Source organism: Periplaneta americana, chromosome 2, assembly GCF_040183065.1.
Source record: "Periplaneta americana isolate PAMFEO1 chromosome 2, P.americana_PAMFEO1_priV1, whole genome shotgun sequence".
Taxonomy (NCBI): Eukaryota; Metazoa; Arthropoda; class Insecta; order Blattodea; family Blattidae; genus Periplaneta; species Periplaneta americana.
The window spans coordinates 163,717,077-163,741,191 of NC_091118.1; the positions used below are offsets into that span (position 1 = coordinate 163,717,077).

General features: G+C 34.9%; 1 protein-coding gene across 3 annotated transcripts in view; it reads right to left on the bottom strand.

The window, feature by feature from the left end:
* The window catches only part of Epg5 (ectopic P-granules autophagy protein 5), an 84,733-nt gene extending 62,982 nt beyond the window's left edge, over nucleotides 1-21,751 (bottom strand). The window contains exons 1-11 of one of the 3 annotated variants that reach the window (XM_069818762.1): nucleotides 21,594-21,751; nucleotides 19,657-21,291; nucleotides 14,091-14,320; nucleotides 12,716-12,910; nucleotides 9,872-10,110; nucleotides 7,951-8,126; nucleotides 5,826-5,966; nucleotides 4,507-4,812; nucleotides 2,711-3,123; nucleotides 601-744; nucleotides 45-222 (exon numbers count right to left, since the gene is read on the bottom strand). In XM_069818762.1, coding sequence (XP_069674863.1) covers nucleotides 45-222; nucleotides 601-744; nucleotides 2,711-3,123; nucleotides 4,507-4,812; nucleotides 5,826-5,966; nucleotides 7,951-8,126; nucleotides 9,872-10,110; nucleotides 12,716-12,910; nucleotides 14,091-14,320; nucleotides 19,657-21,291; nucleotides 21,594-21,617 — 3,681 coding nt within the window. In that variant the 5' untranslated portion in view covers nucleotides 21,618-21,751. The remainder of the gene's footprint in view (nucleotides 1-44; nucleotides 223-600; nucleotides 745-2,710; nucleotides 3,124-4,506; nucleotides 4,813-5,825; nucleotides 5,967-7,950; nucleotides 8,127-9,871; nucleotides 10,111-12,715; nucleotides 12,911-14,090; nucleotides 14,321-19,656; nucleotides 21,292-21,593) is intronic. The other 2 variants (XM_069818763.1, XM_069818764.1) reach the window with 2 other exon arrangements.
* Nucleotides 21,752-24,115: the final 2,364 nt, after the last annotated feature.

Genomic DNA, 24,115 nt, shown 5'->3' on the forward strand with positions numbered 1-24,115 from the left:
ATTTCCTTGCAGTCATCAAATATACATGTACCAGTATTTTATACCTGATAGAACTGTCGTAGAATAAGAAATGCCAAATCCCTGGCATCAGAATGAAAGAATGCACTACGCAGCACCACGTCCATTAAGTAAGAAACAGCAGGTTCTTTGGTCCAGTCTGGTATCTGACTTAGGCTGAGCAACCAAAGTCGAATCAACGGAGATGGACTTACTAGGCTATATCTGAAACAAAAAGATTATTTCTTCTGTTAATGATATATTAATTTGTAAGTGAATACTTGTTACATTTACCTACAAGTTTATGACTTTTAATTCTAGTTTTGATAGCTCATTCGGTACAGTAATTAGATGTGCATGCAAAGAAAGTACATTGCTTGCTCCTCTTTTTTCCCATTTCTATGATGATGATGATGATTATAATCATCATCATTGTTGTTGCTGACGCCATTATAGTCGTCATAACAAAAACAACAGTGATGACAATGATGTTTCAAAGGATAGGCCTTAGTCCTAGTCCAGTTTTAGGTTTTCTGTTTACAAAAAACAAAACTTTTAACGTACAATGAAATTTCGTAAATATTGAGAAAATTGACTGCATACCTTCGATAGTTTTCTAGTTGAGATTCTATCATAGATCCAAACTGTTTCAGCACTGGCCCAGGAAATTCAGGTGCTATTAAGTTCTTTGCCATCTTCATGTATGTCCGATCAGCCATTACAATGGAGATCAATACAGATACGAATCTGAAATTAATATTCAATTTGTAAATACTACATTCGTTATAAATTTACCTATATTACTTCTTAAAAGTCTTCTAATGGCTTCATTGCCAAATGTAAGGCACTAGACAACAACTTCTTAAAAGTCACTATATAAAATTGAAAATATATTTAAAAAACGCAATGTATCTTAATTTGATAATGTCCACTGAACAAAAATTAGTTAATTTATTAAGTAAATTTCTAGATTAAATCACTGGTATTTCATTTTATATTTCTGCTGCAAATTATTCAGAAAAAAATCTCAGTAAAGAATACAAAAGCTATTGCACGAAATACAATTCTCCAATTAAGGAAAATAAAAGTCTTATGAAAATAATAATGCTCATATTTCACAACTTTCAGTATCATGCATGTGTAGCTCAAATGGTCAAGTTTCAACGGTCTAGCAGACTGAGACAAAGTTGTGAATTGTATATGAAAAGGTAGTTCCATCTATCTTCTGCTTACCATTATTCTGGTCTGAACTTGTCTGCATGTACAGAAACATTATAAACGAAATCTTGTTTGGAAAAGGTCAGTTCACATCAAGTACATGACTTCACATTATGGCAAGTATGTATTTCAGATATTATGGAATGGGGAGATATGTACAGTTATCCATTATGAATGGTAATATGGTTTATCAGGGACTAAAATTCAAAAGAAACTCGTAAAGGTGTATGTAAATGACGTGATTTCTTTGCAGAAGGTTCAAGAAAGTTACTGCATGCTTGATTTCATGGTGACTTCATATCTGATTAACATTCAAAGTAAATGGCTTATGAATTTTAAATGCTGTTATAGTCACAATCATGCCATGGTATGAAAGAAAAATTTCACAACCTCGAGCGGGATTCGAACCTGCGACTTCCTGCACTCCGGTCAGGCACTCTACCACTGAGCTATCGAGTTCGTCTCACGCCAAAGGCTCGGAATTATCCTTTCATACTGGCGACTCTGTTATAGAGTACTGTCCATAGGTCTGATCTAGTCAGCACTGCTTATGGGTGGGTGGGTGTTTCTTCCCATCCATAAGCAGTGCTGACTAGACAGACGCTATGGACAGTACTCTATAACAGAGTCGCCAGTATGAAAGGATAATTCCGAGCCTTTGGCGTGAGACGAACTCGATAGCTCAGTGGTAGAGCGCCTGACCGGAGTACAGGAAGTCGCAGGTTCGAATCCCGCTCGAGGTTGTGAAATTTTTCTTTCATACCATGGCATGATTGTGACTATAATAGCATTTAAAATTCATTAATATGTCACATCAACGGACGTATATACGTCACCAACATCGTACATAAATGGCTTATCTTAAATATTTGATAGAAACGTCTTTCTCTATCAGATCATGACAGAAGATGAAAATTGGGTGCTCCATTATACTCTGAATAAAAAAAATCATCCATGAAGTGGAAAAAAAATCAAGATGACACATTCTGAAATAAAGTAACAATTATTTTCGCAATGTAGAGGAAAGGATAAATGCTGTCCATTACTGTGATATTTTTTCATAGACTTAAATTTTAAATATATTAGTATTCCAGTCACTACACAGCTGTTATCATTCCACTTGATGGCAAATCCCATTCACATTCTACAAGGCCAATACAAGCCAATGTTACAGTTGGTGAAGCTTTTGAACAAATGTCTATCATTGAAAGTCATCATGAAGAAATGCAGTTAAAAAGTTGCTCTATTGCCAGATTTGTGAAACTTGCTATGTACAATACTGGTACTTAATTATACTCCTGATAATCTACGCTTCTACTGTTGAAGAGGTAAATACTTAAGTTTTAACTTTACAATACAATTATTGAAAATTTAAAATAAAATCCACTTGTTTCCTTGACAAAATATTTACATTTTAATACCGAACGCTAAAAGCTCTGAAATAATCCTTTCTTCTACAAATGTTTATACATTGTACAATAAAAGCAATGCTTACCTTTCAGAATTCACCAAAGAGTCCTCACAGTTCAGGAACAAAGGGATTACATTCTGTAAGACTGTTAAAATTGCGTCATACTTATAATGGCAGAGAAGTATTTGAAGTTGATTGAAGCCCTTGGTGCAAATCAATGGTACGCTATGGCCCCAAGTAGTACCCAGCACAGCCACAAAGGATGCTATTGGCTGTCTGTCCTTTACTCCACGTGCTATCATTTCAAGTTTTTCATCAGAATCCATATCAGGAACATTAGCAAATGCAACAGCAGGATTGGCCATAGCTGTCCATACTATGTGATCTGGCTGGTCCAAGATATGCAATCTTAACCGAGTGATAGTTTCCCAAGCCCACATGCTGAAAGCTTGTTCACTGGACTGGGGGCGTACCATAGACGTTGCTAAATTTGATACCTGAAACAAAATATGATTTCGAAATCAGATTTGAGAAGCTACTTTCTTGCATTAATTATATTTCTTTATATCTACTGAATATCTTTTTTATTTTTATGTCAAACATGTTTATGTTTCTAAATACAACATAAATGTATGTTAATAAGATGTTCTTCGTTTCAGTTTATAAATCATTTTGTGACCCTCCTCAGCTCTTTACACAACTCCCCAAGGGGTGGCAACCCACACTTTGCAAACCATTGTTCTACAGTAATAGAAATGGTCCAAAAATCGTAACTAGTTGGTATCTGATGCTTCCAAATATAATATAGAAATATCTTCTTGGTCTCTAAAGATGGAATTCATTGCCTCAGTGATAGGTTGATAGTAAGATAGAGACTAAAGGCTGGTTCACAATAAACCGGAAACGAGAATCGGAATGAAAACAGTAAAATTGTTAAAATGTGTACATTTAAATGTGAGCATTCACAATTAAAGAAAAGCTTGCCAGAGCCTGGGATTGGGAACGGAGAGTTGACCAAGTTTCAACTTTGGCGTTCACGTTTCCGATCACACCCCACTAGATCCATTCTATTGCCATGTAAAAGCTATTTTGTCGTATATTTTGTAGCAAGAAGACCATGACATAACCTATGCATTATTTTGTTCTGTGCTTTGCATCATGGAGCATGATGAGATTCTAATATTGAGTGTTGAGGAAAATCCTCAAGTTTACGATAAGCGGCACGCCTCGTATAAAGATGAGAAAATGATGGAGAATACGTGGCTTTCAATAGCTGCATCTTTGAACACCAATCGGAAGTGAATCATATTTTATTACTGTATTGGTTATATTACACACTACATATTCATGCTTCAATTCAATAACTACTGTTGTGTTCATTTTTGTTCTATTATAAAAGTTTCTTCTCTAATTATTTTACGTTATGGTAGACTTAAAATAGGTTGTGATAATAAAGATGCATGGGCATATTTATAGTACCGTACCTAATGAAATGTTTCAGTTGAAATTTCGAAGTTGGTTAACCTGTGTTTATTTTCACTGCCTTGTACTTATGAGAAAACGCCATTGGTCAATTATACACAAATAACATCAGAATGCGTAATATCGACTTTAAATATTGTTATTGACATACATATTTATATGCATAGTCGTCTACGTTCTCGGTTTATTGTGAATCAAATATTTTCATACTGACGTCCTCAGCTTCTCGTTTTCATTCTGGTTCTCGTTTCCAGTTTATTGTGAACCAGCCTTAACAGATATTAAATTCGACAAAGATAAGAAATAGCAGATTTGTATTCACGAATCCCTAATCTAATGGTGAGCATGACAGCCCTCGACCACTGAGAACAACCAAGTACTTATACTATCCTTCATACCTGCTTTACACTTTCTGTTATCACTCCTGCTCCAGCTCCACTCACAGTCTCTGGTGTGAAGCGAAGTGTGGCCTCCACAACAAGTGATGCAACATGTTGATGCAGTTCTATTGGGAGAGCCAGTGAGCCACCATGAGGACCTGGGCCTTCACACGCCCAGTTCAAATGACTGAGTATCAGGCGAGCAAGCTGGCTTTCTATAGAGCTCAATGGGCATTGTAGGAGCCAATTCGCAATAATGGATAGATCTTGTTCTGTTGGTTTCCACAGCAACAACGGGAGTTCTTTGAAGAGATAAAGACTTAACTGAAACAAGAAGTTAAATTTTCAAGAATTTGTCTACATTCTACTTGTTATAGAGGGCATAAATTTAATATACTTCATACAATGAGGAAGTACAGCAATCATGTAAAATGAACAACTAAATACTTATAGTTTATTTGAAGACACGATAAAACTATATGACACTGAATTGCAAGGAAGTTTTCTTCGGTAAGCCTCATTCGTAAATTATTAAAACGAGCAAAGTAACATTTAACTTGGCAAACTATATGAGACTTAGTCAGCTGGGTGGCGCAGTCGGTAGAGTGCAGGCCTTCTATATCCGAGGTTGCAGGTCAATGGTATTTAAGTGTGCACACTTAAATGCGACAGGCTCATGTCAGTAGATATATGGGCTGTTATTTCTTGAACAATCTTGTATGGGTGAAAATTAAGGTCCTTAACCAAAATGCGACAAACAATGGTGTTTGCCAACTGCAGAGCCATCGAATGATGTTGAGCAGATCGCTTAGGACTTCGAAGAACTGCTTTGTGAACTTTGTCTATGTTTTCCAAAGTGCAAACATTACGCGGCCTTCCTGGCGATAGTTTCTTATTCGCTGATGCTGTTTCTCGGAAATTCTTCACCCATTATTTGATTGGGCTGTCTGATGGGACATCAGTATTACAATGAATGTTGAAGTGGCGTCGGAACAAGCGATGGATTGACACCAATAATTCACTGTTTTTAAAGTATGTCTCTAGTGCAAATGCACGATGTATTGAACTTCAATTCTTCATAGCAACTGAAATGCTATTCTCCTATGGTGTTCTTTAAATCCCTTTTTTCCTCTTAATTCTCGAAGCTCAATAAGGGTCTTACCTTATATAAAACTTAGGACATATTTCTCATAATAATATACTCATTTCATCATATACTTAGGCATAATTTTAAACCAGCTCCAAAAAAAAAATACAATTAAAATATATTATTAACGTTTAGTATTTATCCCTTTCCATAACTTTTTATGTGATTCATCAATACTAAATGAACTTACCTTTCCAGCTTGAGAAAAGTTGTCTCTCAACTTGCAAAGAACATCAGATAAAAGAGAAGGATGTCGAGAAGTAATGTTGGCTAGCAAGACACGGGCAGTTTTTGAGCAACTGTCTTGCGTAGCTGTACTCAGGAAACCAACCTATTCCAAAACGAGACACAAATAACATACAATGATGTATAAACTTTATGAAGAATAATGTAATGGATTTATACATAATGCAAAATCAAAAATTTTACTGAAAAATATACTGCTTACTACTACAAAACCAATGCAAAAGAAAAAAAAATTGGATTTAATGTATAATGTAGCATCTTCAATAATTTTTCTCTTTGTTTTGTCTAGTAGGTTTGGAGAGACCATAACTAAGTCAAGGTTTGTGTAATTTCCTGTGTAGTGAATATAATATATAACTGGGTCGTCTTTATTGTATACCAGCTCTATATTGTTACTGTTTATAAAATCTTCAATTTTGGCTTCAACGTGTTGGTGTAGATATATTCCCAAGTGGGTGAAGCTCCATTCAAATCTCCTATTTTAATGGTATTATTTGTTACATTTAGAGTGTCTAAGTTTAAATTTGTGTTGTTTGGAGGACCATATATGTCATAGACTGTAAGTATTTTATTGTTCTTTCAGTAGTCTAGTTTTATTATTTCTACTTTATCACAATCATTCATTTCTTTTATTATTCTGAATTGTGCTTTTTTTCGCTGTGTATTACTACTGCTACTAAAATACCACTTGTCTATTTTTAAACAGGGCATGAATTGTCCAGCTGGTATATACTGGTAGTAGTATTTTATACCAGGAGTTATGTTTGCTTCATTTATGACTATTATATCTATGTTCTTATTTGCTATGATATTTTTTTTTTAATTCTGTCATCTTCAGATGTGATAAGCCTCCTGCATTTCACTATAGAATCTTAATTGCGTCTTGTTTTATCCTAAATGGATATTTTTTCTTTTCTCTTTTTGGGTTGCAATGCAGTATTGTTACCCATTTACCACCACCCATGGGACACATGCAGCTTGAGGATGGCTATGGATGCGAGTTCTAGATAACTGAACTATAATTAAACAAAAAAGACTGGTTTGACAAAACTTCAAACACTTGTGTGTGTACTTTCAGTTCTCAATGATGAAGCTTTATGAGGTTTTGTATTTTTGCACCAGCTGACTGATTCTGAAACATTAGACATTCTGAAGTTACTAATCAGCTCCTTCATAAAGGAAAGCAAGGAAAGGAGAATCCATCTGTTAGATCTGTTACTAGAAGTCCAAAAACTGGAGACTCCAGAAATGAGAGACTCAAAATGATGGAGCTGAAACATAGTATGAAACACTGGATGTTTCTGCATCTTTATAACATAGTGCTTAAAAAAAAAAAAAAAAAAAAAAAAAAAAATCTCACATTATTTCATAGTATTTTTGAAATAAGATAAAACTGACAAATAAATTTTCTTTAAGAAATAAAAAAGACTATTCAGACATGTATTTGTCATTTATCTTCTAGTTTGGGAAACAGGAACTCTAATCGTGTCAGTTATTTTTTTTCATTTGTCTGACTTAATTTTAGAAACAGGCACCAACAACATTCAGTCTAAAAACAGCTGCTTAATTGAAGCCTCAGTTTAGTTTTATTTATTTTTTTATTGGGTTATTTTACGACGCTGTATCAACATCTAGGTTACTTAGCGTCTGAATGATATGAAGGTGATAATGCCGGTGAAATGAGTCCGGGGTCCAACACCGAAAGTTACCCAGCATTTGCTTGTATTGGGTTGAGGGAAAACCCCGGAAAAAACCTCAACCAGATAACTAGCCCTGACCGGGATTCGAACCCGGGCCACCTGGTTTCGCGGCCAGACGTGCTGACCGTTACTCCACAGGTGTGGACGCCTCAGTTTAGTATAGTGCAGTTTGTTGATGTCGCTAGTGTTCTGTTCTTTTACATTTTCATGTTAACAACATTTAGTTTCTTGATTCTATCACCTACTTCGTATGTTAGGCAAACTGTAGTTTCTAATGTGACTAATGAGAAGGAATATAAATAATAAATGTACATTTTCAATGAACATGCCCGTGTAAAATTAAAAATGTACAGAAAGGAATTTCCTTACCTGGAACAGATCAAGAGTAGCTGCACGCACAAAACTTCTATCTTCGGGGTCAGATCTTGCCATAGCCATGTTTGCAAATGTTGTCAATAGATAAAAGGATTCTGCATCAGGCATTGATGTCAATTTCTCTTCAAATTGTTGCCGTAGCTGTGATGCTAACAATTTTCTTTCCCAGTCTATAAAAAGTTGAAAAACTGTCAAAATTATTACCACATCGAATCTTAACAGCCTACAACATTTGCAGACTGACAGATAATATTAAATTTATTACAATAAAGTGGTAAGATATTCTTATGACATAATATGCTTTGAAATTACAAAAATAGATGTAAGTAATAAGTAAACGGTACCCTTGTAAATGATACATACATATCCATTGTATATTTTGTAGTTAAAATAATTACGGTTGCATGTAAATTATTAAATTTTCAAGGAAATGTTGTTTATATTATTTTGTGCGAGATCATGCGTATTTGCTTGGTTTCCGCACAAAACCAATCCGCGGAAAGTCTAAAATTCCATATTCAGTATTCCCAACCTAACACACATAACAATTTCCCTCTTCTTACAGCTTAAGTGACATATTGATTTTACTGCTTTAGGCTTTTAACATATTATTTTTAGAGACGTTCAATATAGTAATAATTATAAATTGGAAACTTACCACTGCAATTTCACCTAAATTGCACTGTTAATTATTGTTTTTAAATATTTGCAAAAATTAAGTAAACTCTACAACTCCACTAAATTTACTGCATTCGTGATGCAAGTAACATTAAGGAAGCCGTGAAAAAATCAACAAGATTCCAGACTCATCATAGACTGGGGGGAAAGAAAAGACAGACGTATATCACGGCCCGCTGGAGTATAGTAAACACAGAAAACATTTTAAAGCAACAATGTTGAAGATAGATATTTTTGTTTTGCAAATTTGCCGTCATTGAACAGAAACCAAGATGGAGATTTCATTGCAACTAATTAGAAATTCCTCTTTCAGGTATGTAATAAACGATCTTCCCACAAAATAATGTACGATACACGAGCAGTATGTTTTCTTTCAATTCTCGGAAATTAAAAAAGCTCAACTACATTTCGCTTTTTCAAACTTTTCCTCGAACATGAAAACTTCAACATACCGCTCTTGTAACGCATATTACTATTTTCCTTGCTACACATCCTGTGCTTGATTCTTATTATTATCCACAGAGTTCAAAATATAAACCAGTTCTCCCAGATTTATCGACATCCAGCAAAGAAGGGATGTGATGATTCTTTGGAGTTAACATGAGACAATTTATCTTGAAGAATATTTACGATAAATAGTGATGTTACGTCAGTTCCATGATGCTGCAATGCCTTCGAGACAATACATAACCAAGTTATTCAGAAAATGGCAAGAAACAGGGTCTGTTTTAAACAAAAAGACAGAATCACAGAAGAGGGTATAATCGTTCCCGTGCTTTAAGTGCCTGTGATTTTTATTTGTGGGGAACTTTAAAACAGAAAGTGTACAAGAACAATCCACATACTCTTGAAGCCCTGAAGAATGAAATCAGACGAGTGATATCTGAAATTTCAGAGGCAGAGATACAAGTGTTTCAGAATTTTTAAGACGATGCAACGTTTGTATCAAGAATGCTGGACATCATTTTCAACAGCTGCTTTGATGAAAGATAAGATCTACATCAGTTTTCAATTTCATTCATTCATTTATTAGGTAACTCTTAACCAATAATTTAAGCCTACCATAATGAAACTGAATGAATACCTGTGCTGCTACAGCTTACCTGTGAGTGAAGCAATGGATTGTGGGCAATCTGTTCTGCAACGTCTCCTGCATAGTGTGATAACTTTTTGCTGCTTCTCTCTATACATAAAGTAACAAATACAAAAACAATAACAAGGAAGTATAAATTTTCACCTGTATTCGAATCACTCCATGAAGCCAACGCATCTTCTTCCTGGTAATCTTCATGAAGACTGTAGAATAATTTCCACAATGTTGATGTTGATACTGTGTTATAAGGAATAACTGCAAGAAATTGCCATGCACCAAGACGCTGTGATGAGAAAATACAACGAGTTGCACGAAGAAAGAAGGCATCATATTCTGTCTGCAATCGTCTAAGCATAGCTGGATCACTTAACTGACCATAAGTCCTGCAAAGATAAAGAACACAACTTTTTTTATTTTAAAAACATAACTTTTTAAATAATTATATCATCATCATCATCATCATCATCATCATCATCATCATCATCATCATCATTTCAGTTCCAAACTAAAAGCTATGTTGCTCCCTCCATTGTTTTTCTGGGCGTTCTCTACTTCACTGTCCATCTGTTGGGTTCTATTTGTATCCATCCTTAAAACATGATTTAAATATTCTTGAATGAATATTTAAATACTTATATAATCACAATCATGCCATGGTATGAAAGAAAAATTTCACAACCTCGAGCGGGATTCGAACCTGGAAGTCGCAGGTTCGAATCCCGCTCGAGGTTGTGAAATTTTTCTTTCATACCATGGCATGATTGTGACTATATAAGTATTTAAATATTCATTAATATGTCACATCAACGGACGTATATACGTCATCCAACATCGTAAGATGAAGTTTACATAAATATTCTTCTTGATTATTTTGAATCTTTTCATTTAAATTAAATATACTGAGCTCTGATTTAATTACTTCATTTGAAATTTTGTCTATGAATCTTCTGCCTGCTACTGGATGCATTATTTTATTTCAATTGATTACATACTAAAATTACTTACTTAACTAATACTAATAATACAACATTTTATGCAATTTATACAGACAGGTCAGAACTCCTAATAAAGAAAATCAGGAGAGAGGGAGTCTGTGCAGGAGACGAAAAGCTAGAATCACCAGAGAAGAACAGACCAAGGGAACTTTTAATTATTGTAGATGATATGAACCGATGTATTTTAAGAAGAAAGGTACAAGAATTTTATACCGTTCAGAAATGTTTCAACATTGAAGAAATTACTGAAGCTTGCGAGAGAAGCAATGATTTCCAAGGTTGGAGGGAAAAACTACTGAAAGTGATTCGAGACATGGGATTTAGGTTTAAAAAATGTAGAAATACAAGATGTATTTTGATTGAAAGAAATAATATTGTAGCATGGAGGACCAGTTATTTATGACCATTTGACGGAAGTTTGGCAACATCCCTATTCGGCAAGGTTTGTGGCCTGCTGTTTAACGTGGTGGGAGGAAAGCGGGTGGAATGGAGTGAGTACAGGCGTTAACTTTTTCAAGAACGACAACAGCACTGAAGGGGCACAGATCCCATGGTCCGACAATAGTTTCATATCAACATTTTCTTGTTTATTTACTGCTAAATTAAAACGTAGGTATTTAAAATGTCCCACTTCTTCTAAAGGAGAATTATCCAACATAATTTTGTTTCTTATTAGATTCCTTCAGCAAAACGTCAAAACTTGTTTTTTTTAGGTTATATTTCTTCATTATTTTAGACATGATATATACAGCCACTTGGAGGTTATCTCGAATAACATGGCTTGATCATCTGCAAAGAGTAAATTAATTGAGTCTTCTCGCCATTCTCTGATGGCATGGTCCAAATATAAGTTAAATAATATTGGAGACAGGGGACAACCTTACCTAACTTCTTGATTCACTGTAATTTTGTTTCTACTTCTTTCTTTTCCAGTTGATACAATTAAATTAGTTTCGTTGTACAGACCCTGAACGGCCCTTATTAAATGTTGAGGCAAATTTATAGAATGTAAAATTTTCCATAACAGTGGTCTCTTAATTAGATATTACAATGACAAAACTCTCAGCACTCAAATTATTGTACTCAAAAAACATAGTTTCTGTTCAAAATATTTCACATTGCTTCCTGATATATTGTTCTCCAGTAATGAATCTAAAGAATTTAGGTGCATTAAAATGGCATAAACACATCAGCTGCACGGACAACTTAAGACCAAGCACAGCAGACATAAATTAAAATACAAGGATGCAATTTGACTTGTAAACTGAACGAATACAACGAAAAAGAAAGAATTTTAAAATTAAATTATAAACTATCGCCTTTGAACTGGGACAACTACTGAAATCCAAGCAAATATACATAACACGATGTTAAATATTGAACTTGAAGAATTTCTTGAAATAGATATTGAAAATGTAATATCTATAAACTTTCACTTTTATTTTTTTTATTTTATGCATTTTAGTAACATAATTCTTAAAATATCTGTATCCTAAAGCAACTGCCCACTGAAGGATGCACTGGAAGGAATGGTGAATGGGAGAAAAGTTCAGGGTAGAAGAAAATATCAGATGACAGACGACATTAAGATATATGGATTGTATGCGGAGACTAGAAGGAAGACAAAAAATAGGAATGATTGGAGAATGCTGGTTTTTGCAGTGAAAGACCTGCTCTTGGGCAGAACACTATGAATGAACACAAATAATATTCTGACAGTTCACCACAAAGCAAAAGTGTGCCACACCAACAATTCTGCAGTGATATACTCCATGTGTTTCGCCAATTTCACATAATATCAAGGTTGAGGGACATTGCGAAAATAGACTCTTAATGGAACATAATATATCACTTTAACAAAATATCTCTATTGGGATACTATACTAACCTATCATTGTAATATTTGGTTGACACACCTTCATCATATATTTATACACACACACACACACGAATATAATGGTACATATGAAAAATATGAATATTAGCAGCTTACCTGAAACTTTCCCACAAATCTGATGCATACTGAACAGTGTGCCTAATAAGCCGACCCAACCTTTTGGCAAATTGTCTGTATCTCGGAGAATCGTATGTACGAAGACCCTGCCTCAATAGCCGAACAAACACCGTTGCAAAGGCAAACAGACGAAGAACATGATGGTCACTCACTCTTCTTATGTCATACAAATCCCTGGTGAAAACAGAGATGACAACATAAATTACAGAAAGCTGCCTACCTTCAATTTTTGTTCTTTTCCAATTATTACTAACTTACTGAATAATCAGCTTAATTTGAACCTTATTTTATCAAGTGACATTTTAGAGATTAATTTCTTTACACATACGAGTATTTACATTATTTAATTTGTTTATAATCTACCATAAAACTGTCTTAAGAAGACACAATATTATGTTACAATTTATTAAAATATTAAACACAAGCAAAACAATCAATCAATCAGACAGTGGTGGAGCCAAAGTAAATTGTAATGGCAGAGTAATTAGCTCATGCCTCCATGTTAATTAGAGAATTAATACACTATAGAACCAGATACCCAGCTGCTGAAGCAATTAGCCCTGTGAATTAGCAGTTTATTTATTTTCCCTGTATATAAATTTACCTTTTATTACAAAGAGAAACAAATTTTTAAGTGCATGGCTATATTATGTTAAGCATATCCAGAGCAGTCTGTATTCCGAATGCATAACAGTACGTAGTATTAAGTGGATCGTTATACTGTTTATAATTTTGAATACATTTAAATGTTACATTGTGGGCACATGCAAGAGCGTGCAGAGGGTAGGCCACTCGCAGACATCAGGATCAATTGCAAAGCTAATGCTCAAAGAAGAGCGATTCCAAAAGAGGACATGGACGTCAATAATTTAGAAAAAAAGTACACATACATGGAACACTTTACACATTCCTTCACTTGATTTTTTTCATCCCTAACAGATCTGTAAAATAGGAAAATACCTGTAAGAAGTTGTAAAGGAATCATTAATTATTTCACGCATTTTTATTTAAAAAATTCAATTTCCAAAAATTAAAAAAATAAAAATGTGAAAAGTGGGTCAAGGTACAACACTTAACATTTAATGTAGGTCTAATTTTAATAATATCACTCTTTTCGGACAAAATAGATGAATCATTTTTCAAAGTGCAAGAAATTTTCATTATATGTTTTGTCAATGTTTGCACCAGCGTACAGGTGTGAAACTCATCTGCCACTGTGATGGGCTTGGCCCTGTACCCTAAGAAGTATATCATGGGCAAATTGAAAAACAAGAACGAAAATATCTTAATAGCCAATATCAGTGCAAGTGCAATAAACCATCTAGGCAAAGACGTAATATTAAAATGTTCTAACCTGTCATCACGTCTTTCCACCAACAGAATGTGTCGAAAGAGACAGTCCATGGGAATCTGGTTCAAGAATGAAACAAGATCATTCTCACGTAGATGAGTGGCCCATCCTGTGTAGCGGCAACCTGTAAGGTCTTCATCTTCTTCACCATCAGAATCCACCAGCACCCAAAGTCCATTTGGACCATCGCCTTCAGATTCATGAGATGATGATTCCCTCATTGATGTTTGTATCTGCAATACATTATCTAAGTTGAAACACATTGCAATGGTGTTATTTATTTTTCTCTTAACTGAACAAATAATGTTTCTGAACGCGAAATAATAGTGGGTTTGAAATGTTTCACCACACACTAACCAATGGAAGAGTATTAGATAGTCTTACCTCCTCATTCACTTTCAGAATCAGCATCCCTCTATAAAATATGGGTCTCTTAGAAACTGTATGACAGATGATGCTATTAGAGGTTGAGTAACAATGTTCAGTTAACAAGAGCATAGCAATCATACATACTTCCAGTCTTTCTCTCAGACAAAATTCCTCTCCATTTCTTCCCCGGAATCAAACCCACGCCCACTCCAAATCAGAAGACACACACACCTGCCACCCGAGCTATGTCAGAGGCTTGAAAATGGTTTTCCTAAGACATTAAGGAACATGGTGAAATAAGATCTCAAATAAATGGACCACAAACCTATCTGCACTTATCTTTCGGTCTTTTTAAAATTCATATTCACTTTTGCTAGCCAAAGAAGTTCTGATCTTGGTAGTATAAACTACGAGTTTATTAAGAACCATAGTCCGAATTTCAACCCATCAGAAATAAAACTTACTTAGATTCTGGATTAAGACTGACTACCACTCCATTCCCCCATACTCCCAGAGAAAGGCATGTGGTCAACAAACTTGAAACTCAAATAGATACTAGGGTTACCAACTCTCCCATATTTCCCGGGATCTCCCGTATTTGACTCTAATTTTTAACAGACTCCAAGCTCCCATATTTTTCTTCTCTTCAAGCATTTTCTCCCTTATTTTTGCAGAATGTAAAAATTTTCATCCGAAATATTTGATTTTGCCATAAATGATGATTTATATGATGAATTTTGAGATCCACTAAATACAAAAATGTACAGTCTTTGTAGAATGTAATGCTTGCCAGAAATGAATTTTAATGCTAACTCATTTAAAATCAAATCACATCTATGTTATAAATTTGGAAAAACTGGCGAGTTTTAATTCTAAACATGCCAAGTAGTTAGTAATGCTCATACGAAAATGGTGTTTCATCTCATGAACAATAATTGGACAAATATTCGATACAGGAACACAATGCAACTAATCAAATTAGAACTGTAAACTGCAGTCGATTTCAACTATTATGCGAGATAAAATGTGTTTCAAAATACTCTAAATTTAAGTTTAGCTGCCAAAGTGTAGAATAAAGTTGTTTTTTAGTAACGGAACTGAATAATTTGTCCATTTTCTATGTGAAATTTTGTTGATTCCTTAGTCTCCCGTATTTTCTTCAAAAAAAAAAATTGGCAACCCTACTTTCCACAGTCCCAACATCCCCTGCAAGAATATGACATCATGTATAATTTCTGTTTATTTTCCTCCCATTTTAATATCATTGTCATCTGAAATTTTTGAAAACTGATATTATGCCCTTGGAAATGTTTGAAAATTTCTGTGATGAAAATTTCTTTGAACTTATAATTGATAATTCGATAAGCTACGCTCATCAGGAAGGTATTACAGGATTTTCAGTCACAAAAGAAGAAATTCGTGTATTTCCAGGAATACTATTTATGAGAGGCTATACAATGTTCCAAGAAGACGAAGTACCGGTAAAGTGCAGTGGACTCACACATTCCAGATATTGCTAAAGCAATGACTAGAAACCGTTCTGAAGTAATTTTACGTTATTTCCATGTATGTGATAAGGAATATTGACAAAAATGACAAATTTGCCAAAGATCACAATTCCACAGCCTGCCTGTATTGTATCTGTTTATGGATGGAGTAGACAGGATGGACCAAAGTATAACATCTTACAGAATCAATATTCGAAGCAAGAAATGGTATTGGCCTCTCATTGCTTTCATCTTCAATGTCACCATGAACAATGCTTGGCAGCTGTATCGCCTACCATCAAAGGGTAAAGAGGATGGTATGGATCTTCTGTCCTTCATGCAATGCATTGTACAAACATATCGAATGCAATACCCCGAGACTAGATTACGTCCTGGTCGCTCACCACTCACTGGAAAATGAGGTTCCAGATGATCCCCACCTCGATGGTCGTGATCACCTGATTGAAAGAAGTGAAACTCAAGTAAGATTTGCAGAGTGTCATAACAATATCTTCAGAAAGTGTGGGAAATGTAATGAGGCTGTCACATCCATTGCTTTGAAAAATTCCTTACCTAATTTGCAAACTATGACTATTATCTGAACTAAGTGTAAGATAAGAAGCAAGAGAATGGCTCAAATATGTTTGTAATGTAGAATTTTTTTTATAATTTTCTTATACCAGACCTACAACACATGAAAAAAAAGTTCAATAGCATTTTTTACAAAAAAATAAATAAAAAAATAAATTACCAAAACATCAATCCTATTCATGCCCAGTGCCCCATTTCTGGGGCGGTGGTTTTCTTCAAACTGCTAAGTGAAATTTGTTTTGAGTAAATTTTTCTGTAGTTATTAAGTCTTATGATTATAATATTAAAGTATTTCTCAAAAGGCAAAAAAAATTAACTTAGGCATAAATGGGTTTTAATGTCTTCTATCATCTGATATCTTCTTATGTCCCGAATTCTTCTTCTGTTCACCATTCCTTAGAGTGCATCCTTCAATAGGCAGTTTCTTTCAGCCAGTAGTTTTCCTTGAGAAAGGTAAATGTGGAAGATTCCCAATGCTTTCCGCACATCACTATCTCTTTCACATCTTAAAAGATTCCAGGAGGCCTCAATGTGGAGGTGAAAAGAGTGGATTTGACTAATTGAACCGGAATATTAAGAAACTCCACATGTCTAGAAAACTAAACTTTTCAGGAGATACAATAAACATCTCAGGTCCTAGATTTGTGCTCAAATTATTTTTTAGAATACGAAATCATATATAACTCAACTTCGTAAAAAACTGGACATGTGGGGTTTCTCAATACTGTGATTCAATGAGGCCCTCCGGACTTCACCGAAATTGATCACAAGGGTTAAATATCAGTTCTATCAGGGTTTTTGACCCGATCAGAAACCAGAAAATCCCAATCAGCCTTTACTCCCCACTTTTAAGATATGTGATAAATATTCTAAAATAGAAATATGAGTGTATCTATTAATCGTCTTCATACTTTTTCATGATTTACACTTATTTCAATTAATCAATGCTGAAGAAAAGTAGAAGAGTAAGGTAAAAGACACACAAGGTAAGCTTAAATGTTTTTACAAGGGCTCTTGGAACTCCTACCCTAAATGCCACTTGTCTCACTTTATTCACACTGTTCCACTCAAGAGATTTTAGTAAATTTTGCAGAGGAAAACAGTAAATTTTGCAGAGGAAAAAGCCGAAAAAAAACTGAAAACCAGAAAGAATGAAAAAAGGCTTGGCAATTAAGTTAACTGTGCAATCATCTGCAACATACAATGCATACTACAACAACCTTGTCCAGTCACTTAACTAAGAGAGGAAAAAAGCACCGCCAAAGCCAACTGTTTTTTCTATTTTTTATTTTTTTGCTTTGTCCGACCTGACATTACACAAACACAGCAGAACTCCCATGACAAGAAGTCACCATGTTATATTGCGATCTCATTGCTTTTCTATGTATTTACCAATTTTTTCCAGTAAGCCCATGATATAGTCTCTATTTATACTACAAGCTCACACATACACAAATACATACACACAGAACTATTTTTCAACTGAAACACGCTGGAACAAAGTTTTGAAACCTTTCTTTCTTTTTAATTGGTTACTTTACGAGGCTTTATCAACTGCTATGATTATCTCGCATATGAATGAGATGAAGGTGATAATGCCAGTGATATGAATCCAGGGTCCAGCACCGAAAGTTATCCAGTATTGCTCCTAATGGGTTGAGGAAAAACCCTGGAGAAAACCTCAACCAGGTAACATGTCTCAACCAGGATTTGAATCTGGGCTCACCCATTTCATGGTCAGATATGCTAACCATTACTTCACAGTGATGGACGAAATTTTTCTTGCAAAATGGTTCTATCCAGGACAGCACTCCATAATCTTATGACCAGTAGCCTATCACAATTCTCCGGTGGGCGGGCAAAAGACCTTAAGTCATTACTTTTTGTGATACAAGATCTTCATTAAACCCATTTCCTAAAAGAGATCCCAAAATCAGTGACGTTAACAATACAGAAAATCATAAAATAGCCAAAACATATCATTTTTCTGATTTAGAGCAGTTGAAAATTCTTCCTGTAAGTTTTCCATAGACTGACTTAAGCCCTTTTGCCCGCTCACCAGAGAATTATTGTAAGGAGCATATCATTGACAGTGAATTCTGCTGGGATGGTTAAATTATTTCGTTAGAAAAATAGCCTTATGTTTGTTTATATATAAACGCACAAGATGTGAGATCCTAATAGGCCAATAAGAACCCAGTATTTGTTTGAGGATGATAATGATTACTTAAACACATATACATATATAGGCCTATAACAGTTATAAGCAGTGCTGCAGTTGGACCGGAATGTAGTTCCAGTAAAAATAATGTTAGGGTTCCACAGTTCCAGTGTTAATAATACAGCAAACGACTGATGAAGCACAGTTTAAGGTTCTGAAATATCCGAGTTCCAGTAAATCTATTTTTTTCAATTACAGCACTGTCCACACTTGTGGAGTAACGGTCAGCACGTCTGCCCGCGAAACCAGATGGCCCGGGTTCGATTCCCGGTCGGGGCAAGTTACCTGGTTGAGGTTTTTTCCGGGGTTTTCCCTCAACCCAATATGAGCAAATGCTGGGTAACTTTCGGTGCTGGACCCCGGACTCATTTCACTGGCATTATCACCTTCATCTCATTCAGACGCTAAATAACCAAAGCTGTTGATAAAGCATCGTAAAATAATCTACCAAAAAAAAAATTACAGCACTGGTTATAAGCATTCTTAACAAAATTCAAAAGCTCTCATTACCTACAAATAAAGGTTTGTTCATCTCTCACTATTGCAGTCGCACAGAAAGATGCAACTTTTGATGTTTCTATGGAATATATAGAGGCAAAACGCAATATTGCAACTAACAGCATTCCCCCTTCACTCACTCCGATGGCAGTCAGTTGGAGGGTGAACAGGCAGATTGATAAGTGCAGAAGAAGAGTTAAGGAATACACCTTACCAGTATGTGGCAATGACATAACCACTTCGTGTATGGCATCAGGAAGGTGAATGGTACATCCAGTTCCCATTGGTTGAGGGATCCGAGGAGCAGATAGAAATTCAAAAATAGCTGTATGTTACAGAACTGTCAAAAGTTGCTTCTTTCCCTGAGACCACAATAAACCAAATGAAGTGTGAATTAAGTTACCTGCTCCAGAAAATGTTCTCTTTCTCGTACGGGCAACAGTATGGTCGCCAACATCGCCACCATGTGGTCTAGATGAGGACTTGAGAAAGGAGAAGGATAGGAACTATACTGACTCATATCCATAGCAGAGACAGGTGGGGGTGGAGGAGCCTGGACATATCCTGCAGCCCACGATCCCACACCAGCTGGACATCGCAGAACATGATTGAGTAGGAACAAGTGATCTCTCCACGATGCCACTCGAAGCAAAACAGCCACTAAGCGTGACAACCAATCCCTTGTGTCTGCAACAAACTGAGCGTCCTTCACCAAGCGTCTCTGAAACGTGAAGAGGATCGCTATACACATTCGGAGCTCTGCGATGCAGGCTGCAATATGAGGTGGTGGCTCCCCGAGATGGAGATTCACTGGAGCATTGTGAGGTAGACGCAGAAGTTCCGGACAAGAATACGCGACACTCTGTACGTAATGTTCTATTTGAAGCCTTAAAACCTCAGAGGAATACGAATTTAAAGAGTACACCTCGTTAACAAGTTCTTTGATAGAAGCCAGTGAACGGGTTAAATTCGATAATGTTATTTTGCTGAATCGTGAGACTTTATATTCGTGTGAAGCTGAGACTGGATTTCCATCTTGGCATTCCCCACTTTCTGAAACCATAGTTGTCTCAACCATCCACAAATTATTCTGATGCTCCTCACATTCTTTTTTCAATGCCTCAAGCTCCAATGCATTGACTATCAATCTATTTCTGGCACGAAAATAGCTGACCAAGAGCTCGTACAGACGATGTTGCTGTCGACCATCACGAAGGTGATTTTCAACAAACTCGGACACAAATTCTGCATTCATTTCCAGTTCTCGATTACTGTAAAGGGATGACAGCTGCGCTTCGGTGAATGGTCTTATTTCATCTACTACATCTTTACGAGTTACATCACTAACCATTCTAGAAGAAGAGGGCTTAATAGTTTTGATTTCTTCCTTTGGAAATACATTTGTGGTTTTCTCATCTACAATTTTGGCTGATGTCATTGGTGGTGTTACAACTTTAGAAATGCTACTTTCACTCTCTTCTGATGTGGGTGTTTCTGTTGGTGCAGAAGGATATATCGATAAATTTTCTTGTTTCTGTTGCGAATCATGACTGCTTTTAGTATCACAAGCAAAACGTCTTGGAGATTCTAATCTGGTATCAGCCTCTACATTGTTAGTTTCTACAACTGCTAAAGTATAGGAATGAATTTCCTGCATTTCAGTTCCAAGTGTATTTTCCAGTTCTCTGTGATTCTCTGATTCTTGCAGTTCTTTTAAGCTTGCAGCGCCTGTGGTCGATAAATCAACATTAATATCTGCCAGTGACAAGTTTTCAAATTGTGTTTGTACACAGATCGGGTCAGATTCACTTATCTCGTGTTCACTCGATTGTTCGCAATCCTCTTCTTTCTGCAAGCACTCCTCATCATCATTAACTGCATCAAGTATTTCACTTTCAATATTTTTCGAATCTTCTGAGCAAAAATAACTTGAAACAACATTTGTATCATCAGAAAAGAAATCTCCTAACTGCGGAGCATCTGGAACTGATTCTGCAATATCCTCTTCTTCTGGCTGATGTCGTTCTTTCTTCTTGGACTATAAACAAGAATATCACATTTTTGTTATTCTAACGCTATAGTTAAAAAAAAATGGGGGAGAGAGAAGATTATGCGAAGTCCTTTCCTTCAACTTCCTTTCTGTGACTTATAGTGCTATATAATTTACTTTAATCATTCTGCCAAATGACATTTGACAAGTACTCAAAAATTAGGTTATGGTACGAAGAATGACTAAACTGTACAATGGTACTGAATAATCAATACACAATACAAAGTCTGATTGAATTTTGCATCGTGTAACTTAGAAAATTAAAGCCTACTATCTTCGTATGCAATTACCTGTTTTGATTTGACTTTCTCCATTGCTTCTTTCTCCTTTTATTTTCTCTTCTACAGCTGTTTTGTGGAATTTATCCCCTCTGCTCCCACCGCTCCTACTGCCTGGTCGTCATGGCCTCTTAAACCAAATACCTTACGCTTAAACCGCTTAATGGTTGCGATACACAAGTTCTACATTTGGTTCATTAGGTATACTATAATACAGTATACCGTAATTTGATTTTTATATAATATATTATGAGAAAAGGTATTACGACTATACACAGAATTGTTCCACAATATCGACTGATTCTTTATTTGATCAAGATACAACGTAATTATATTTGTTTTTCTCTGCAAATAAACTTATAATACATTTACTACATTTAGGCTATTATTTTGTAATAACTGTCAATGAAAAACAGTACATAACAGAATTAACAAATCTAATCCATATAAGATAACAGAATCGTGATGAACAGAGTTTTACTTATCCTGCCTTTACCAAACCTCCCATAAAACATATTTTTTTTTTTCACCGCACAAATTAAACTAATAAATTCAATTCAGACAATTGTGACATTCCAACTTCTGTTATGACCATCATATTCCCAATTTTATTCTATTATTTTCATTAATAATGTTCATTTTATTTCCCCAATCTTCAGCACTGCAAAGATGAAGCGATTCCAGGTGCCATCATGTCATTATAACTGGTACAGTAGGTACTTGGTGTAAGATTGACACCTGTACTGAATAAGTTAAGACTTCCCAGAATTTGGATTATTGCTGTAATAAATTAAAAAAAAATTAATACTGAAGTTAAACTTGTGGTGTTATGACAGAACCTGATATGTACAATTTTGGCAAAAATATTTTATTACCTAGATAAGTTGCAAATGTTTTTTACATTACTGCAAAATATGGTATGTCTACTCCCATTAGTAGCTGATACTAATACTAATGAAAAAAGTATTCCTTCTAATGTATCCCTGATTTTTCCTGAAAAAGTAAACTTTAAAACTGTTTTCCTGTAAAACAAGGAGAATGTACATATCAGCTTATCGGTAATCACATTTCCTAATTTAATAATATACATAATAAAAATGTAATCATCTTGCTGATAACTTACTCAACAGTTAAACGATTATATTGTTCGTCCACCAGTATCATAGCAACAATAGATCCAAGTGAATAGAGAAATAAACAATAGTTCATCCATCCAACACCTATAAGAGACATTCTAATTAATTCATGTTAGGTCTTCAGAGAAGAGTTTACAACAGTTCATTTTTAATATGCCTCATTTAATAATAACATATATTACAATAATAATATATATTACAGTATAAATCTAGAAGAATATATATTGTAGTATCGTACTGAATACCGAAACAATACTGGTACTGAATAGTAAATGAGCTTTCTTATTGTTAAATATAATGGTATAATTATATTGAAGAGAAGTTACTGTATTCGGGACAAATATATAATCTTCTGCTGAAATTATTTTAATTACGTAAATGTTTAAAGATGAGAACAAAACATTATTAAATTAGACGGTCACATAATAATGCCGGTATTATGGTACTGTACCTGATCTAAACACGAAGTGTTTTATTTAACACGGTAACTTGACAAAGGGAGGAGTAAAGTATAGTACAGGCAAGAAGTGAGCCTTGGATTATCATCAATATCCAATTATAGTAGGCCTATAAATATTCTTTCATTTCAATGTAACTGATATGGAAACGCTTACTTTTAAAAATTCTGTGAAAACTCATTGACTCTCTTGTAAGAGCTACGATAAAATCAAATAAAATGGTACCGTAATATCATTTTATGATATTCACAATGCATAGTTACCAATGAAGCTATCTTTTCCCAATCAGGACTGTGCCAGAGGAGGTAGCATGCAGAGGCGAAGAGTCTATTTAAGAATTCTAAGCATGAAAGTTCTTATTCACAATGCACAGTTACCAATGAAGCTATCTTTTCCCAATCAGGACTGTGCCAGAGGAGGTAGCATGCAGAGGCGAAGAGTCTATTTAAGAATTCTAAGCATGAAAGTTCTTATTTGTTATTAGTCTCAATGGTGCTAACCATACCATAATTTGACATAATCAAAAGAAGCGTAATTTCATGTGTGTCAATAGTCCAATATTATGCTTTATTTTCAGAAATTATTATTATTAGGCTGTTATTATTATTATTATTATTATTATTATTATTATTATTTTACTGTAGCTTACAACATTAAATTGTGACTGAGAAATTTGATGTCCTATTAGGCCTTTGTTCCATATGTTGTAACATAATTTACCTTTAGCTTTTAAAAGCAGCTATTCTTGCTATAACAGCAAAAAACCTCAGTATTCTAAAAGTGTCGTAATATTTTTATAGGGCTTACAGCTGATTAAATTAATAATACTATTTGTACTTCAGTGGATCCCTGCACATTTCGGAATGGAAAGTGATAAGGCAGCTGATTTCTTGATCAAGAAAGGTAGCAAAATTGTTCCAAAGTTACCTATAACTTTGTC